At 35.1% G+C, this 18,507-nt stretch overlaps 1 protein-coding gene across 2 annotated transcripts in view; it reads right to left on the bottom strand.

Moving 5' to 3' along the window:
- Nucleotides 1–18,507, bottom strand: part of SEL1L3 (SEL1L family member 3) — a 132,018-nt gene that overhangs the window by 94,409 nt on the left and 19,102 nt on the right. For both annotated transcript variants that reach the window (XM_074229674.1, XM_074229675.1), the window contains 2 exons: nt 3,813–3,939; nt 368–489 (listed from right to left, as the gene is read on the bottom strand). In XM_074229674.1, the coding sequence (XP_074085775.1) occupies nt 368–489; nt 3,813–3,939 (249 nt within the window). The remainder of the gene's footprint in view (nt 1–367; nt 490–3,812; nt 3,940–18,507) is intronic.

The following is an 18,507-nucleotide window of genomic DNA, read 5'->3' as shown; positions in this document are numbered from 1 at the left end:
ACCAGCTCTGGAATCAGGAGGACCTGAGTTCAAATAAAACCTCAGACACTTAATAATTACCTAGCTGTGTGATCTTGGGCCAGTCACTTAACCGCATTGCCTTGCAAATAATCCCCCCCCCTCCAAAAAAGAAAAGAAAAAAATACTTCTCAAGATGATCTCATTTCTTGTTGAATAGGAAAATTAGACCAGTTTTGGGGTATCTTGAGTTAACATTCTACTTTGGGCAATATCACTGTCTATGAGTATTAATTAACTTCTTTAGTCTAGTATTAACCTATACATTGCTCTGTTTGATTAAGTCTTCTCTCTTGATAAATCCTTAAAAATTTCCAATGGCTCTGTGAGGTCATTATACTGTACTTACCCTCTTCAGTTAGAAATAGGGATGGTGTGCCATACATCTCATTTGAATCAACAAAGTACAAAATCCCACAAAGGTGTGCTTTGCAATAATGGAGTAAATACAACCATATTGAAATGGTAAACCTGTCAGTGCAAAGAAAAAAAAAGAAAACTGACTTCTTTATCTCACCCAAGAACAGGTTGCTAGAATAAACAACTATAAAGCTTATTATTTTCTTCCTAATAAAAGGATGACTTTGCCTTCAAGTATATCTTGAAAGATGAGAAGCAAGGTATGATTTCTCAAGACAAGGAAGCCATATTAACCTATTCCACAAAGGAGGGAGGTTTCATTATACAAGTCCAACATCCTAGTTTACACTATTTTTAAAACCCTGTTTTTGTGTCTCTCTGGGACTCTCAGGTGGCTATCATTTCTATCCTTGATTAAGGTTACAAAGCTAAAGAGGAAATAAAAATTTAGGTGCTATAAAACATAATTTAATTAGAAGTGATTCTAATTTGAGTGCTATTGTGATACCATATTAGGACTTTTGATCTTTGTACTTTCCTACAAAGGTAAAAGTCTTCAAGAAGAAAAAAATAGACCAGATTGTAAAATGGATTCATCATATGGTAACTGATAGTGCTATATTATTGAGTATATTTTATTTTCGTGTATTTTCATGCATTTTGGTAACTTAGTTTCACATTTTCAGCCTACCAACATGGAACAAATATTCCAAATGTAAGTTTTTCTAGCGCAATATAAGATCCATGAAGGCTGCTCATGTTTTTTTTTTCCCCTCTCTCTAAATCCCCCAGAGTTCATTAAGTATTAGATTCTTGTTGAATCTGAGTGATTTTTTTTTCTTGGACACCAACTACTTTTTTGAAAAAGTAGCATTTTACATTTTGTGACTAATAAAGCATGAGAAAAAAGTACCTAATGTACATTTAACCAGAAAGTTACAGTATGACAAACAATATGAATATAACAAACATTTTTGACTTAATAATCATCAGTCCAGGTTGAAACAAATATGAGTGAGGGATGGTTCTATGGAGTGGTCTCCAAATTTAACACAATAATTCATAAATAGAGTTAAGGTTCAGGGAGGCTTAGGTTTTTCAAGGCTATACAGGCATACCTCATTTTATTGTGCTTTGTTTTATTATACTTTATAGATTTTTTTTTTAACAAATTGAAGGCTTGTGTAAACCCTACATCAAGCAAATTTATTAGCACCATTTTCCCAATAGCAGGTGCTCATATCATGTCTCTTTGTCACATTTTGGTAATTTTCACAATATTTCAAACATTTTCATTAACACATTTGTTGTAGTGATCTGTGATCATTGATCTTTGACGTTACTATTGTAATTGTTTTGAGGCACCTTGGACTAACCCTTATAAAAAGGTGAACATAGTTGGTGAATGTTATGTGTGTTCTGACTGCTTCACCAACTAGTCAGCTGTCTCTCATCCTTTTTCTTAGGCCTCTCTATTCCATGAGACACAACAATATTAAAATTAGACCAATTCATAATTCTGCAATGACCACTATGTATTCAAGGAAGAGACAGTCGACAAAGCTAACTTCCTTAATATCTTATTTTAAGAAATTGTCATAGCCACTCCAAACTTCAGCAACTATCACCCTGAAAACTCAGCAGCCATCAACATCATGGCAAGACCCTCTACCAGCAAAAAGATTACAACTTGTTAAAGACTCAGATGATAGCATTTTTTAGCAATAAAGTATTTGTAAATTAATGTATATACATTGGTTTTTAAAGACATAAAACTATTACCTGCTTAACAGACTGCAAAGTAGTATAAATAGTTTTATATGCACTAGGAAACTAAAAAAATTCAAATGACTTGCTTTTTGTGAAGTTCACTTTACTGGTTGATTTGCAATATCTTCAGATCTTCAGATGCCTATACTGAAATTCTTCAAAATATTCAGGGCTGGACAGTCCAGTCTCAAAAATCAGTGGTAAGATATTCAAACAGATAGAATCCCACACAACTCCCTCCTGACCATCCAGCTGAGAAATCTCAGGAAGATAAGTTATTACAAGGAAGCTTAGTAATAACATACGCTCACTAAACTAACTTAAGATCTATCTATATCCCAGCAGCATGGGAAGGATTAAATCACTCTGCTAAATCCATCCAGTCCAAGGAGGCATCCCCCAATCTAGCTGAAAGAAAATGCTTGTTTTAATGGAATCAATGAAGAAAATCAAAAGTAGTCCAACTTTCAAAATCTCTGATCTAAGAAGGGTTGAGTGGAGGGCTGGAAAAAAAGTGCTGACTTATAGCTACAATGAAATCTTTGTGTGGCATCAGCCCTTGGCCCTGGGCCTGTTTTCCTATTGTCACTAATCTTATCAGATGTATAAAACAAAAGAAAAGTATGTATATGAAAATAACACTAAAATAAAATTTGACTTTGAGAAATTCTAATTACAAATCTTGATACCAAAGAATATATCAAGAAATATTTCTCTGGGCAAAAAGTTGGGGGACTTTAATTAATGAATTAAAATAATAGATTACAGAATAGTAGAAACATTTTTATATGAACTAGAAAACTAAAAACTTTTTATGACTTGCTTTTTTGAGATACTCACTTTACTGGGTTGATCTGGACTCCAACCTGTATATATATATATATATATATATATATATATATATATATATATATATGTATATATGTATATATGTGTATATTATATATATAATATATACATGTATATATTATGTATATATATATATATATATATATATATATAATTATAAACACTGGTCAGATGTAATCATTACAGTGTATTTTTATATAACTATTTTCAGTGAAAAGTATACTGGACCTGAAGTCAAGAAGATTCATCTTCCCGAAGACAAATCTGTCCCCAGGCACTTCCCAACTGTATGACTCTAGGTAAGTCACTTAATCCTGTTTGCGTTTCCTCATCTTTAAAATGAATTAAAGAATGAAAAGGCAAGCCACTCCAGTATCTTTGCCAAGAAAACCCTAAATAGGATCACAAAGTGTTGGACACAACTGAAAAATAACAGAACAATTTTTCTCTAATAATGGAAGTTGCATACTAGGAAGAGATTATGAATGGAAGTGACTACACATGAAAATGTCTGCTATGTAAAAACAAAAGGTGTCAATAAAACCAAGTGAAAATAAAATAAAAATCTGCCCCCCCCCAATTCAACTAAAGCAAAGGATATTTGGGAGTTTATAATGATTCAGGAAAATTGGACCTTTCAGGCTGCTGGAGCTGATTTTAGGACTTGTAGACCTTAATTCAGGTTACACAGATATTGACCTTTTAAAGAGTATATTAAAAAATGCATGTCTTTTAAAAGACTGCATTAGACTGAGTGTGATCCCCAGGGAGAGTCAATGAGCACCACTGGCTTCTGGTTTATACTCTTTACTTACAGCGGGTAATCAATACGCTGGCGTCTGGTTGCCTCAAGCTCTCTGTTCTGAAACCTCTGGAATTTTTTCACAATTCCTGTGTTTTCTCCACTGGATGCATATAGAAAGCTGAGAATATTGACCACATCTGAAAATAGCAAAAATTTTCAGTTTAATGTTCATATAAAAACTCAAGTTACACATAAAACTAAATATTTAGAGGAAACATTTTTGAAGATGGAGAAAAAACCTTAAACCATATAAAACTTGACTCAGGATAATGAAAACCCTTGAGACTTTTATACTTCTTTAATTCTAACTTAGAGATTCTGTGTAGCTGATTTGTCATTCAAAGATTTACTATGCATCTAACATGCAAATACCTTGTCAGACCTATCATGGCTTTGCAGAGAGATGGGAGGATATGTCTTCTGTGTCTCTGGAGGGTACAGTGATGTACACAGGTAACTCAGATAACCCTAATCAACACCTAGATATGGCTAGTTATTGGACTCTGGATATTTTCCTATGGGAGCTTAGATCACTGAAATAATTCCTGGAATCAAAGGATTATAGTTTTATACCTGGGACAAACTTGGAGTTCACCTAATCCAAAACTCTCAACTTAAAGATGAGAAAGCTGAGGACCAAAGAAGTAAAAAATAATGGTCATAGTCCCACAGGTAGTAGTAGTAGTAGTAGTAGTAGTAGTAGTAGTAGTAGTAGTAGTAGTAGTAGGGTCAGGATTCAAATTCATTTCCTCTCACTTCAAATCTCATTTTCTTGCAGCCTCTCATTTGTTTTCTTAAAATACTTTTTGGGCTTAGTGCGATAAACCCTCCGGGGAACACAAACTGTCTCTACTAAAGTATTCAAATCATCCTATTTAGTAGGGCTCCATTTAGTAAAGTTGAAGATAGAGTCACTATGCAATGCACCAAATGTAAATGTTAGCACTAAACAACAGAGCCTCCTGATGAGACCCAGAGCACCAGAAGCCTGGCTCATCAAAGCAGAAAATTCCCAGTCATAGAAAGAAAAGAATCTCTGGTTTTTTCTAACTGGGAAGTCACCAAAGCACAGTGCAACATCATAGACAACAGTATACATATTTAATATCATTAAATGAGCCAAATTTTTGCAATAAGCTTCTGGAAAATCCACCTGCTTTGTTAACAGGTCAACCCTTTGGAGAGGAGGGGGTTTGTGTGGTTATCAATGCTAACAGGAGATCTGCAGCCTCTCCTTCCTATTCAGACACCAAGGTCGGAATGGGCACACTCAGTTTTTTGATTTGCCTAAGGGAATTTGGCCAAAATACTAGAAAACCACAAGGGATTTTATGAGAACTGGACTGATTTTACCCATCAGGTTCAAGTCAGCTGAACCTTAGTTTGGCATCCATGGGTTGTGTGGTGCATAAGACAGACAGATGGCTAAATTGGACCCCTAGGAAACCTTCTGTTAGCAATAGCTGTTGAGTTATCTAGTGTGCAGAAGGAACATTTATCAAATGGGAATAGGATTTTAATGCTTTCCAACTTGACTCTAGTAACATGGGCTCAACAAGAGTTCCCAAACTAAACAAAAGGAAAAAGTAAAGAAACGAAGATGGTTACTTAAGTCAGTTTTGATGTGACTCTCTTGTGCCCTGGGGTTAAAACGATAGTAACTTGGGGAAGGGAGGGTCCTGTAATAAAGGATTATGTAAAAAAAAAAATTAGACCTCAGAGTCTAAACTAATTTTAAAGCACCCCACAGACTTACTCTGTCCAACAAATTCAAATTAATAGTGATTTCCTTCTAAAATGGAAAAACCAGACCTTGTGCCTGGAGCTTCAACAACCATATAATTTGGAAATTCAGGGTTATGACAGATAATGTTATGGCTTCCCTTCTACTGTTTACTTCTAATTGGATTGAGAAGTCATCAGTCAACTTTATCATCCATGGAATTTTACTGCTGGAAGGGGCTATTTAGCCACTCTGTTCTAACATCTTTATTTTATAGATGAGGAAACTGAAGTTCAAAATTGTTATATGACTTCACTAAGGTCCTCTAACTTTTAAGTAGCAAAGTCTGAATTAGAATCTGGGTCCCCTGATTACTCTCTGCAGTATTTTCCCCACTATTCCATTCTCTTTTCTCTCAAACTTTTTCCCCTAATCTATTTCCTCTGGAAGAACTTTGATGTGTTGACATGAGGTTTTTGGCTATGCCAAGATGAAAGATATACCAAAACGCCAAGCTGACTACAGATCTTTAAAGTACAACATCAAGACTCTTGCTCACTTTATTTAGATCATGCAAAAATGTGGAAGGATCTGTGATTTTATCAACATGTGAACCTATTAAATCGTAGGGAGTTTTCTGAAGCAATGAAAGATTAAGTAACTTGCCCAGGATATCACAACAAATGTAATTAGAAAGTGGTAAGTTTGCCTTCATGGGAAATCTTCAAGCAAAGCTGAATGACCAATTGTTGGAAGAGTAATAGAGGGGATTGTTTTTTCCTGGGAATGACTAAGTTAGACTAGATGATCACTGAGATCTCTTCCAACTCTGACATTCTATGATTCTATGAATAAACTAGGACATGGCAGAATAGGATATGAGCCACACAACTACTCATTCAGATCACAAGTCCACTAAAAGGAACCATTAGGAACAGAACATGCTGCTGCTCCTCAGTAAGAATAACATTAACACAAAAATCATCAAGAATCTTCTCCAGCAGAAATAAAAAGTCAAGAATTTCCAGGGATTCAATGAAAAAAAGTACAAAAGAAGGTAGCTTAGCCCTACCAGATCCAAAATTATATTATAAAGCATAAGTCATCAAAACTGTCTAGTATTGGTTAAGAAATAGAATGGTGGACCAGTGGAATAGACCAGGGGCAATAGCAGGAAACAATTATAGTAATCTGCTATTTGATAAACCCAAAGAGTCCAGCTATTGGGATAAAAATTCTCTCTGATAAAAACTGTTAGGAAAATTTGGAGTTAGTAGGGAAGAAACTTAGATTACACCAACATCTCACACCCTATACCAAAGATAAGATCAAAATGGATGCAGGCTGTAGACGTAAAAAAACAATATTATAAGCAAACTAGAAGATCAAGGAGTAGTTTACCTGTCAGATCTATGGAAAGGGAAGCAGTTTATGACTAAAAACAAACTAGATGATTTTGATTATATTAAATTAAAAAGCTTTTGCACAGACAAAGCCATTGTAACCAAGATCAAAAGAAATGTAGTAAACTGGGAAACAATCTTTACAACAGTATTTCTGACAAAGGACTCATTTCTAAAATATACAGAGAACTGAGTCAAATTTCAAAAAAAAAAGCCACTCCCCAATTGACAAATGATCAAAGGATATGCAAAGGCAATTTACAGATGAGGAAATCAAAGCAATCCATAGTCATGAAAAATTTCTCTAAATTATTACTTATTAGAGAAAAGCAAATTACAGCATCTCTGAGGTACCACCTCACACCTCTCAGACTGGACAATATGACCAGAAAGAACAATGACCATTGTTGGAAGGGTTGTGGGAAATCTGGGACACTAATACATTGTTGGTGGAGCTGTGAACTCATCTAACCTTTCTGGAGAGCAGTCTGGAATTATGCCCAAAGGGCAACAAAAATGTGCATACTCTTTGATCCAGCAATACCACTACTGGGTCTATACCCTGAAGAGATGATGAAAAAGGGTAAAAACATCACCTATACAAAAATGTTCATAGCAGCTCTGTTTGTGGTGGCAAAGAATTAGAAATCAAGTAAATGTCCTTCATTAGGGGGAATGGCTTAACAAACTGTGGTATATGTATGTGACGGAACACTATTGATATATTAGAAACCAGGAGGGATGAGAATTCAGGGAATCCTGGAGGGATTTGCATGAACTGATGCTGAGTGAGATGATCAGAACCAGAAAAACATTGTACACCCTCACAGCAACATGGGGGCAATGATCAACCTTGATGGACTCCCTCATTCCATCAGAGCAACAATCAAGGACAATTTGGGGCTGTCTGCAAAGGAGAATACCATCTGTATCCAGAGAAAGAATTGTGGAGTTTGAACAAAGTCCAAGGACTATTTCCTTTAATTTAGAAAAAAAACTGACATGTTATTGTCTGATCTTGTTATCTCTTCAACTTCATGTTTCTTCCTTAAGGATATGATTCCTCTCTCATCACATTCAATTTGGATCAATGTATACCATGGAAACAATGTAAAGACTGACAAATTGCTTTCTGTGGGGGCGGTGGGGGGGGAAGTAAGACTGGGGGGAAAATTGTAAAACTCAAAATAAATAAAATCTTTATAAAAAAAGAATCTTTTACATCTTATGAAAAGCTAGATTTCAATGTGACCAGACATATTTCTTACAATGCAGCCAACATAAAGAACCCATATTATTTTGTTCAAGTTTTAGTAGAAACATGGAGAAAAAAGGAAAAGACTGGGGACATGGGGAGGGGAACAAGTAAATGCAGCTCATAAAGTAAATAGAGTTCATGAAGAAGATGAAATGGATGGGTTAATCAAATAATGTTAACTAAGTGCACCATTGGAAGCTCTTTAAAAATGGCCAAAGGATCCCATATTTATTGGCCATGATTTGAAATTCATATCTGGATAGGGAGGTAGGCTAGATATTAAAAGACTTCGTCTAAGTGGGTTAGAAAAGTAGTGCAATCTTTTTTTTTAATACTAAAAATCTAACAATACTATGTAGAGGGGCAGCTAGGTGGTGTAGTGGATAGAGTACTGGCCCTTGGAGTCAGGAGTACCTGAGTTCAAATCTGGCCTCAGACATGTAATAAGTGCCTAGCTGTGTGATCCTGGGCAAGTCACTTAACCCCAGTGCCTTGGAAAAAACAAAAACAATACTATGTAACTTCAGCCTCCTCAAAGTCAGGGAAAAGGATTAGATTATGCCCCTGAAGTCTCTCCTAGCACTATGAATCTATGCTTAATATTATACATAGCGTCACAAGACTAGGAGAGATTTCCAAGGTCCTCCCTTTACTACTGAATGGTTAGAATTAGGTTTGTGATTCTGGAATAAAGTGAGGTTGGATTATATTAGAATTAAAGCAATTGAGATTTAAGAAAAAAGTTATATAGCAAATGTTTGGGTTTTTTGAAAGCCAGCAATCACAAAACTGCAACAATGGTATGTTGCCTACCTGCAGAAAACCACAGCATGTACTGACTATTTTATTGGGATAGTTAAAATCCCATTACCACAAAATCTGCAGGTCCCCTAATTATTTTTACTGCAATGGAGCTTTGTTAAAAATTAATACATTCCTAGAAATCACATTCTAAGTCAATAACTGAAACAGAACAGATACCTTGGAGCTCTGGATTGAATTAGCCCATGAAAAGAAAAGGACAGTCTGAAGCTCAGTGTGGGACGGAAGGAACTCAAATTGAAAAATGACTTAATGCTGGGAATCATGGTTAATATGCTGGATTATAGTACTGAGATCCAAAAAAAGGTCTCAAAATGCCAGAACAATGGGTTGGACTGTAAATGCAGATGAATATAAAGTCTTTATTACAAGTTTAAAAAAAATCAGTTTCTCATCTAAGACTGGTAGTCATGGCTAAACAGCAATTCATCTGAAAAAGATCTGGGGTTTTGGTGAAATAAAGAACTCAAAATAAGTCAAAGCATGGCATATACAAGAAACCTAATGTGGTCCCAGGTTTTGTTAAAATTAATCAAAAAGAGGAAGCTGATACTTTCTCTGTACTGTTCTGTCTCAGTCAGACTTAAATGGAACATTGTCAGTTAGGTGGCTCCAAAGGGCATCAAACTCCTGGGCTGGAGTTGGAATGATCTCAGTTCAAATCCTGCCCCAGATATTTTTTTTACTGACTGTGTGACCCTGGGCAAATCACTTACCCTCTATCTGCCTCAGTTTTCTTATCTGTAAAACGTAATAATAGCATCTACCTCCTGGGTAGTTGAGAGAACCAAATGATAGGATAATTGAAAAGTGTTTAGCCCAATGCCTAGCATGTGGTAAAGGCTATAAAAATGTTAGTTATTATCATTTTCAGTTCTGGGCACTACATTTTAAGCTGGACATTCATAATTTTGAATATCCAAAGGAAAGTAATAAAAATAATAAAGGAACTTTGGACATACCACATGAGAACTGACTGAAGGAACTGTTTAGTTTGGAAAAGAGACAAATTAGGAGAGAACATGATAGTTCCAGCTCCAACTATTTGTAGGTTGTTGTGGGGAAAAGAGAATGAAATTGTTCTGCTGGGTCTCAGATCACAGGACCAGGGACAGCAGGAGAAGTTGCAGAAAGCCAGATATAGGTTTGATAGAAAGGGAAAAAATACTTGGCAATTAGAGCTATTAAAAAGTAAAATGAGTTGCCTTTTAAGAGGTAATAAGTTCCAAAACACTTAAAGGTTTTCTAGCAAAAATTAGGTGACCATTTGCTAGATGGTATTATAGATGATTTCCTTATTTAGGTATAGGTTGGACTAAATTGATTTTTAAGGTCTTTACAAAATTTTAAGATTCTGTACATTTTTGTCCAAATATCATATGCACAAAGTCACCTATGTTGCTGTGCATATTGTTGAATATTTTGAGTTTCTATAAATTTTCTTGTTGAAAATGTTATATGTGACATCGAGTTAAAAAGGGGAAGGGAATTAATTAGTAATTTCCACTTGACAGGTCAGAAGAATGAAGAGCTCAGCTACAGTTCAGCTTTCATTTTTCTGCTTACAATGCCCAAATATTTTCCTACAGAAAAGACAGAAATCATATAAAATGCTGTATCAAATTATTCATTGTATAATATTTCTTTGAAGCAAATTACCAGAGAATTGCTTCTATGGTCCATCTGAAGAAGGATGGAAATAGCTTGATACAGAATTCTATGGAATCCTTCCAATGGACCATGGAGTCTTAGAAATCTTCTAGTCCAACTCTTACCGAAAATGTGAAATTAGAAAATCTTTTACAAATGTTGATTCAACTTTTACTCAAATATTTCTACAGTGGAATTGCTCACTACCTCAAAAGTCAGCACATTGCATATTTAGACAGTTTTCTGCCCTTTGGAACTATGGAAAGTAAGTGTAACACCTCTTCCACACAACAACCTACAAATATTTGGGGGAAAAAAATCTATTGTCTTTTCCTTGACAAGATAAACATTCTGAAAATTCTGAAGAAAAAGATTGATTCTTTTTTTTTTGTTTAGATCATATCATAAATTTAGACCCAAAAGGAATTCTACCCCTTTTATTCTATTTATTTATTTTGTGAGACAATTGCGATTAAGTGACTTGCCCAAAAGTCACATAGCTAATAGCCATCAAATTCTGAGTATGAGCTAAACTCCCTAAACTCCCAAGTCCAGCACGCTTTCCTCTATGCTGTTCTGTTCCCTTTCCTCATGTTGTCTCTGGGAACAAACTCCGGCTTATCATCCCACACCTTCTAAAGACTCTTCCTAGGCTTCTCTTACTCTTCTCCATTGCATTTTTCTTCCTATCTACCTGACCAGTCCCTTCTAAATCTCCTCTGCAGGACCATCATATATGTCTAAGCCCTCTGATCTTAATTCTATAAACTGTTTGATTATGTCATTTCTTTGTTCAATAAGTTTTGCTGACTCACCATGCCTGTACAATAAATATTTACTCTTCTGTTTGGGATTTAAAGATCCTCAACATTTTTTGCAAGTCTATCTTCCTAGGCTGATTACACATTACTCTTGCTCAAAGTCTATGCTCTGAAAAATCAGCTTACTTGCTTTTCCCCCACAGAGAGTATCCCATTTCCTGGTTCTTAAGTTTTTATTCCTCATAACTAAAATGTTCTCCCTCACCTTTGCCTCTTGGAACTTCTCACTCCCTTGAAGGTTCACTTTGGATTTTTATTTTTATTAATTTAATAATTTATTTATTGGATTTACTCACTTGTCTATGAACAACTTGTATCATCAAAGTGTAATGGAAGTTCTTGAAGGAAGGGGCTGTTTCTTCATTACTGCTAGCACCAAGCATTCTATTGGACAGAGTAGACAATGTTTGTGGATTCACTGACAGCTACTTCTAACATATGCTGCCCAGATCAGATGGCCAGAGTTAATCTGAACTGAATACAATGAAAACTCCTTCAACTTGCACACTACTACTCTGTTAATATGACCTAAGATTATATTCAGTTTGGGGGCAGCCATTTCCCATAGTTGGTTCCCAGCAACCTGCATTTCTCCTACCAAGATTTAGTTCTCCTTTCAGGAGCTATCATTTCACATTCCCTAGCTTATTCTTGTGCAGCTAATTTTTATACTCAAGTGTGTCATTTTTCAAATACTCCTCTTCCTGGAGTTGACCTGTGTTCTAACCTGCTGAGATTTTTAAAAAAAATCTATCTTCTAATCTATTAGCTATCCTGCTCAGCTTTGAGACATCTGGAAATTTGATAAGCAGTCATCTAAAACTTCTTCTAATGATATTAGTTATAAAGGAGTTTTATCAGTATTTCTGTTCTGCTGGGCATCAGTGACAGACAAGGAACAAGCAGGTCTTCCTAAGGTAATCCTGTAACACTGCACAAACACTGCCAGCATAGCTTTATCCTGGAAAGCACTGTACTATATAATAATAAGTCAAATGTAGCAAAGTCAAATGTAGCAAAAACATTAGAAGGAATTCGTAAGGAATAAAGGTAATAAACTTTGGACCATCTTTATCCCCCAAGGCAGAAATATTCTCTCTCTCTCTCTCTCTCTCTCTCTCTCTCTCTCTCTCTCTCTCTCTCTCCCTCACTTAATTAACAATGAGTTAAGTTTGATGAGTCATGGAGAAATACTTTTTTGCTAATCTATCTCTGTATTATATTAGTGATTAAAGAAATAACAAGGTACTCAGTCCACTTCAACAACTGTAGAAGTTGGAAAAGAATAATTACTTATTTCATTTTGTTTTTCTTTCAAGTTTGGCTTAAAAGTCAAGGCTAGATGACTCTGGAGAATTTGATATTAATGGTTTTGCTATTTTTCAAGTCACCTTGGGAAGTACACTAATACACGTGATGACACAGTGATGTCACACCAGTCTATTGGCTTTGTTATACAGATCCAGGAGCCTTAATTATAATGGCAGGAAGACACCTCATTCTTCAACACATTTCCTAGAAAAAATTAGTTCCTGTGATAAAAATGAATGAAAAGTATGTGATGACATAGTTGCATCAAGAATGCATTTTCGTCTTATAAATCTTCATATAAGTCTGGATGGAGATAATAAAGGCAATTTTGACATAGCACCTCATAAGGAATTCAACAAGATGGGTTCCTGCTATTTAGCACAGAAAGCTTTGTTAAGCAATTAAAAATGTGACAAGACTTAGTGCCCATTGTCCCAAAATTAGGTTCAAGGAATCTTTAATAGTTCTTATTGCTTCTTTAAATTTACTATTTTCCAAAAGGTGATAAAACACACTGGTGAAAGCATAGATTATGCAATTGAAATTAATCATTTTAAGCACTTACTTTGTTCAAGTCACCATTTAGTATCTGGTAATCTGTGTTACAAATAATTTATGCCAAATACTGAGGACTACAAAAGAGGTTGATGATAGAAATGGGGAGTTTTGAATGCAGGGCTATGCCCTTGTGTGTACCCTTCAGTCAGAAGAACTAGTTTCATTTTTAATTCTGCAATTTACCAGTTCTATGATCTTGGGAAAATCACTTCCATAGTGTGTGTGTGTCTTATTTTACTCAGTTATAAAATGAGAAATTTGAATCTTATACCATATGCCACAAAAAGCTTAAAATGAATATATAACTTCAACATAAAAGGTCACACCATAAAAAAATTTGGAAGAGCACAACATTAGGTTCCCTTTAGAGCTATGCCTGGGGGAATATGTTTAACCAAATAAGTTCAGAGGGGAATCACAAAAGATAAAATCAGTAGCTATGATTACATTGAACTGAAAAACTTCTGTACAAACAAAATGAATGCAACCAGGATAAGAAGGAAAATCACTGACACAGCAAAACTATTAAATATTTTAGAAAGAAATATCTAAGATATTTAATATTTAATAAAATATCTAAGATAAGACAGGGAACTGACATAAATATAAGCCTAAGTGTCATTCCCCAACAGATAAGTAGTCAAAATATATTAACAAGCAGTTCTCAAAATAAGTGGAAACTATTCATCATTATAAACCCTATGAAAGATTTTCCCAAATCATTAATAATAATAGAAAAATAGAAATAAAAATAATAGGAAAAAATAGAAACAACTCTGAGGTATTACCTGCTACCTAGTAAATTGGCAAAGAAGAAAAAATGGAAATAGCTGGTGTGGAGGGACTGTAGAAAAACAGAAACACTAATATACTGTTAGTGGAGTTGTGGATTGGCATGCCCAGTCTGGAAAAAAAATGTGAACTATGCTTTAAAAAAAGTGAATTAAAAAGGTCTATCTTTTGATCCAGAGATTTGACAGCTAGGCATTTACCCCCCAAAAGGTTAGAGTTAGAAAGATATGACTCAAATACACCAATATATTCATAGCAGGACTTTTCATAATAGCAAAGAACTTAGTGAAGTAGAAGAAAATTGATTCAATATTGTGGTACACGAATGTAATGGAATATTACTGTGCTTTAAAAATTATTCATATAAAGAATTGAATAAGTATAGGAAAAGTTTTATATAGATATGTAAATATACATATATATATATAATAAGCAAATTCAAAAATAATGCACACAGACTTTAACAACATAAATTGAAAAAATAACAAAAAGTCAAAATGAAGCCTTTGTAATTATGACAACCAAACTTGATCCAGGAAAAAGAGTTAAGAAATTACATCTCCTCTTCTTTAGAGCATTTAGGAACTTTGGGGGGTAGAATATCACATATTCTATCAGATACTGTTGGGGTGTTGTTTAGTTTTACTGACATGCTTTTATTTCCTCTTTTGCTATTGCTATTTGTTATAATGAATGATTTGCTGGGAAAAGAAAAGGGAAGGATTTATTTGGAAATGAAGGTGATATAAATGAAATGAAGGGATATCAATAAAAATAAGACAAATCATGTTTGGTTTGCCCAAGATGGTCCCTTCTAGGGCCCCCTCCAATTCAGATTCTATGAATATGTCGTTAGAAGGTGTTTAACACAATTGAGGAGTTCTTCCACTGTAGGAATTCTGCAAAATCAATACGGAGTCATGACCAAGGTATTTTTTTACTCATATGTCATGAAAAATTAGGTGCCTTTGATGGGTTACATAAAATAACTCATCATGTGTTTCTTGGATTTTCAGTACTTGAAGCAATCCTGGTTTACTTGACATAGCTTCAAGCTAATAGTCTCATCCAAACTATTTCTAACTTTGTTAAGCATGGTGAGTCTAAATTACCATGGAAAGTATCTTGCAAAATAGCAATGGGATTTACTCACAAAAGTCAACTTTCTGGAGTTGTATTGGTAGATCATATTAATTAGCCAGTTCATATTGATGGATTATGATCTAGATCTAAAAATAGACTGGACTTCAGAGATCAGCTTCTCAACATTTTTATTTTACAAATGATGAAGCTGAGACCTAGAAAGGTTCAGTGCCTTGCCCAAGGTCAGAGGGATAATAGTTAAGTGACCGAGCTGGGATTTCAGATCAGTTACTAGCTGTGCTAGCTCAATGCCCCCTGCTCAGTCCTCTTTCAATGCAACACACTACTTAGGAATAGTTTGATTATTAGGCGTTCTGGGGAGCTAGATACATACAAGGAAAGACTAGGATTAATTTGAGGATCTTGTGAAACTAATTGTATGATTTGAATCTGCCTAGAGAGATGAGTCAGGGCCATCTTCTAATATCAATGCTTCCAGCAGAGTGGTACAACATAAACTGTGATTTGTTATGGGAGCTGGCTTAGACTTTCAGCATTTGAGATTATTCTTCCAGGTTTAAAGACAAGCATGCAGTCATAAGGGCTGATATAATCTCCAGTGCTGCATCTATGAGATTACAATTATAAGGGGGTAGGTTTTTCATTAGAGAAAATGTAGAGATAAATAGTCCATAAGTACATGGCACTTGCAATATGGTCATCTAAATTAACATAAGAAACTGCTTATATTTAGGTAGAACTCTCCAATAATACTAATCTGCCACAGGTGCAAAGAGACTTTGACTCACCTGAATATTTCTATAGAGCAAAAGGAAAGTAAAATAAATATGTGAGTACAGTAGCCCACAGGCAGAACCATCACAATACATCAGACACTCAACAAAATATGTATCTTGGAAAAAGCCATATCCCTGCTGGAATCAGATGGTGAAAGGAACTGAGCCTGAAAGAAGTCCCACTGACTGAGAACAATTTATCAATCCTCTGCCTTCTTTATCTCATCTTATTGTTCTGAGATGACTCCTGTTCACTTACCAGCCAAACAAGGCAGTCCTACCGTGAACAAAATTAGGACTGGACCTCATCCATTCCCTAGCCATAAGGGAGAACAAAAGTTTTCATGCTTTCCTTTTGAAGACTATTTTATCTTCTCTTTTGATTTTTATTTTAAGAAGAATAGTAGAGACATGTTTCCTTTTGGAAAGAGGAACACATTACAACATTGTTAATGGTATAGGTTAAGAAGCCCTCCATTTTGTACTGCTTTAAACACTTATAAAGGTTTTCCTCTGAGTTAAGGTTGGTTATATTGGCTTGCATCCCAAAGGTAATATGCCAAAGAAAAGTTGGAGAAAAAAATCCCACCGAGCTATTTATGAGCATTGTGAATATGGAATAAAGAAAAAGAATTTCACAACTTAAGGTTATGTTCAGAAGCTCTGGCAACTCAGTAAGCTCATAAATGACTTCATTTTTAAACTTTCAGCTCTCGATTCATTCATTCTTCAATGAGAAAAATATGATTTGCCAAACATGAAATGGAATCATTAAGCCATAACAAAGTAGGAGGCAACTGAAAGCTGTGTACTGCATATGCCCAGTTCTTCATTCCCCCTAACAAATTAGATGCCCACTGTGTATGGCATTCCAGACAGATGCAAGTATGAGATTCTGATGGTATGAAGTATACATATTGATCATCGAAATAAATGTGACCCTATTCATTCCAGACATTTAATTACATGCACAGGAAGGGAATTAGATTTCCTCTCATTGGCATCAATATATTTACAAGCCAGTAAAAGTACAAAGTCCTGGTTATCTAGAAAAGAACACATGAGTACTTCTCACTCATATAGAGACACAATTAAAATAAAATATAAATATAACCAACGTACTATTTCACTAGGAAAATTTTAGTCCAACCAACTATTTAAGAAGATCACATGAACTGTAAATGTAAATAGCAATATTTTGGTGGTTCTAACAAAGTACTATAACTTCCTTCTACCCACCCTCCAACTTCCTCTCTTTTCCACATAGGACCTTTGGAAGGAATTATTTTACAAGTGACAAAGATATAGGCAAGAGGAAGGATACAATGGTCCACGTCTCTAAATCCACAAAGTGACTGTTGGAATCCCCAAAGTTTGGAAGATAACAGGATCATTGGACTTAGAACCAGGTCAGACATTAGAGATTCTATGGTTCAACTTCCTCACTTTACAGGTGAAACTCAAGGAGACAGTGATTTGTTCAAGGTTACAACAGCATAAATTACAGAACTGAAATGTAACTCAGATTTTCTGATTCCAAGTATGTGTTATAAAATAAGGGTGAGATTTTTGATGAATACTAATACCTTTCTAAACACACTTGAGTAAATAATCAACAAACATTTATTAAGCATCTACTATGTTCAAAGCATTGTACAAGATTTTGGAGATGTTAAGACAAAAATGAAGGTATAAAAGTTCTTGCCCTCAAGGAGCATGCCTCCTATCAAATGGCATCATAGGATTGGCCTTTGAAAGGTGGACTTCTCGTGATTAGGGTATAGATTGAGTTCATATTGCTAAAGGGTTAGGTAAGAAAGTTAGGAAACTATTCAAAATATCTATAGTATAAAGGTTTTCCTGTTTGAACTCAGTGCCAATGTGGAAACAATAAAAGTAAAGAATATTTATTGTCTTAGTGCAGAGTTCTCCAACTCTTGGGTTAAGTTTTCCATCATCACACACACACACACACACACACACACACACACACACACAAATATTAGGGAATCATAGTGAGGTTATTGAAAAGTGAGATACCAGACTGCCCAATATGACCAGAAAGGATGATTATTGTTGGAAGGGTTGTGGGAAATCTGGGACATTATTACATTGTGTTATCTTATTGTCTGATCTTGCTATATCTTATACTTTATGTTTCTTCTTTAAGGATATGATTTCTCTCTCATCACACTCAATTTGGATCAATGTATACCATGGAAACATTGTAAAGACTGGCAAATTGCCTTCTGTGGGGGGGTAGGGGGAGAGAAGTAAGATTAGGGGGGGAAGTAAGATTAGGGGAAAAAAATTGTAAAACTCAAAATAAATAAAATCTTTAATAAGAAAAGTGAGACACCACCAAGGGTATGCTGGGAGTCAGTCTGAACCGTTTTTATTTTTAGGTTTTTGCAAGGCAATGGGGTTAAGTGACTTCCCAAGGCCACACAGCTAGGTAATTATTAAATGTCTGAGGCCGGATTTGTA

This window comes from Macrotis lagotis, chromosome 3 (assembly GCF_037893015.1).
Source record: "Macrotis lagotis isolate mMagLag1 chromosome 3, bilby.v1.9.chrom.fasta, whole genome shotgun sequence".
In the NCBI taxonomy this organism is placed as follows: domain Eukaryota; kingdom Metazoa; phylum Chordata; class Mammalia; order Peramelemorphia; family Peramelidae; genus Macrotis; species Macrotis lagotis.
The sequence above is the reverse complement of the archived record's forward strand: the minus strand, read 5'-3'. Positions and strand labels throughout refer to the sequence as shown.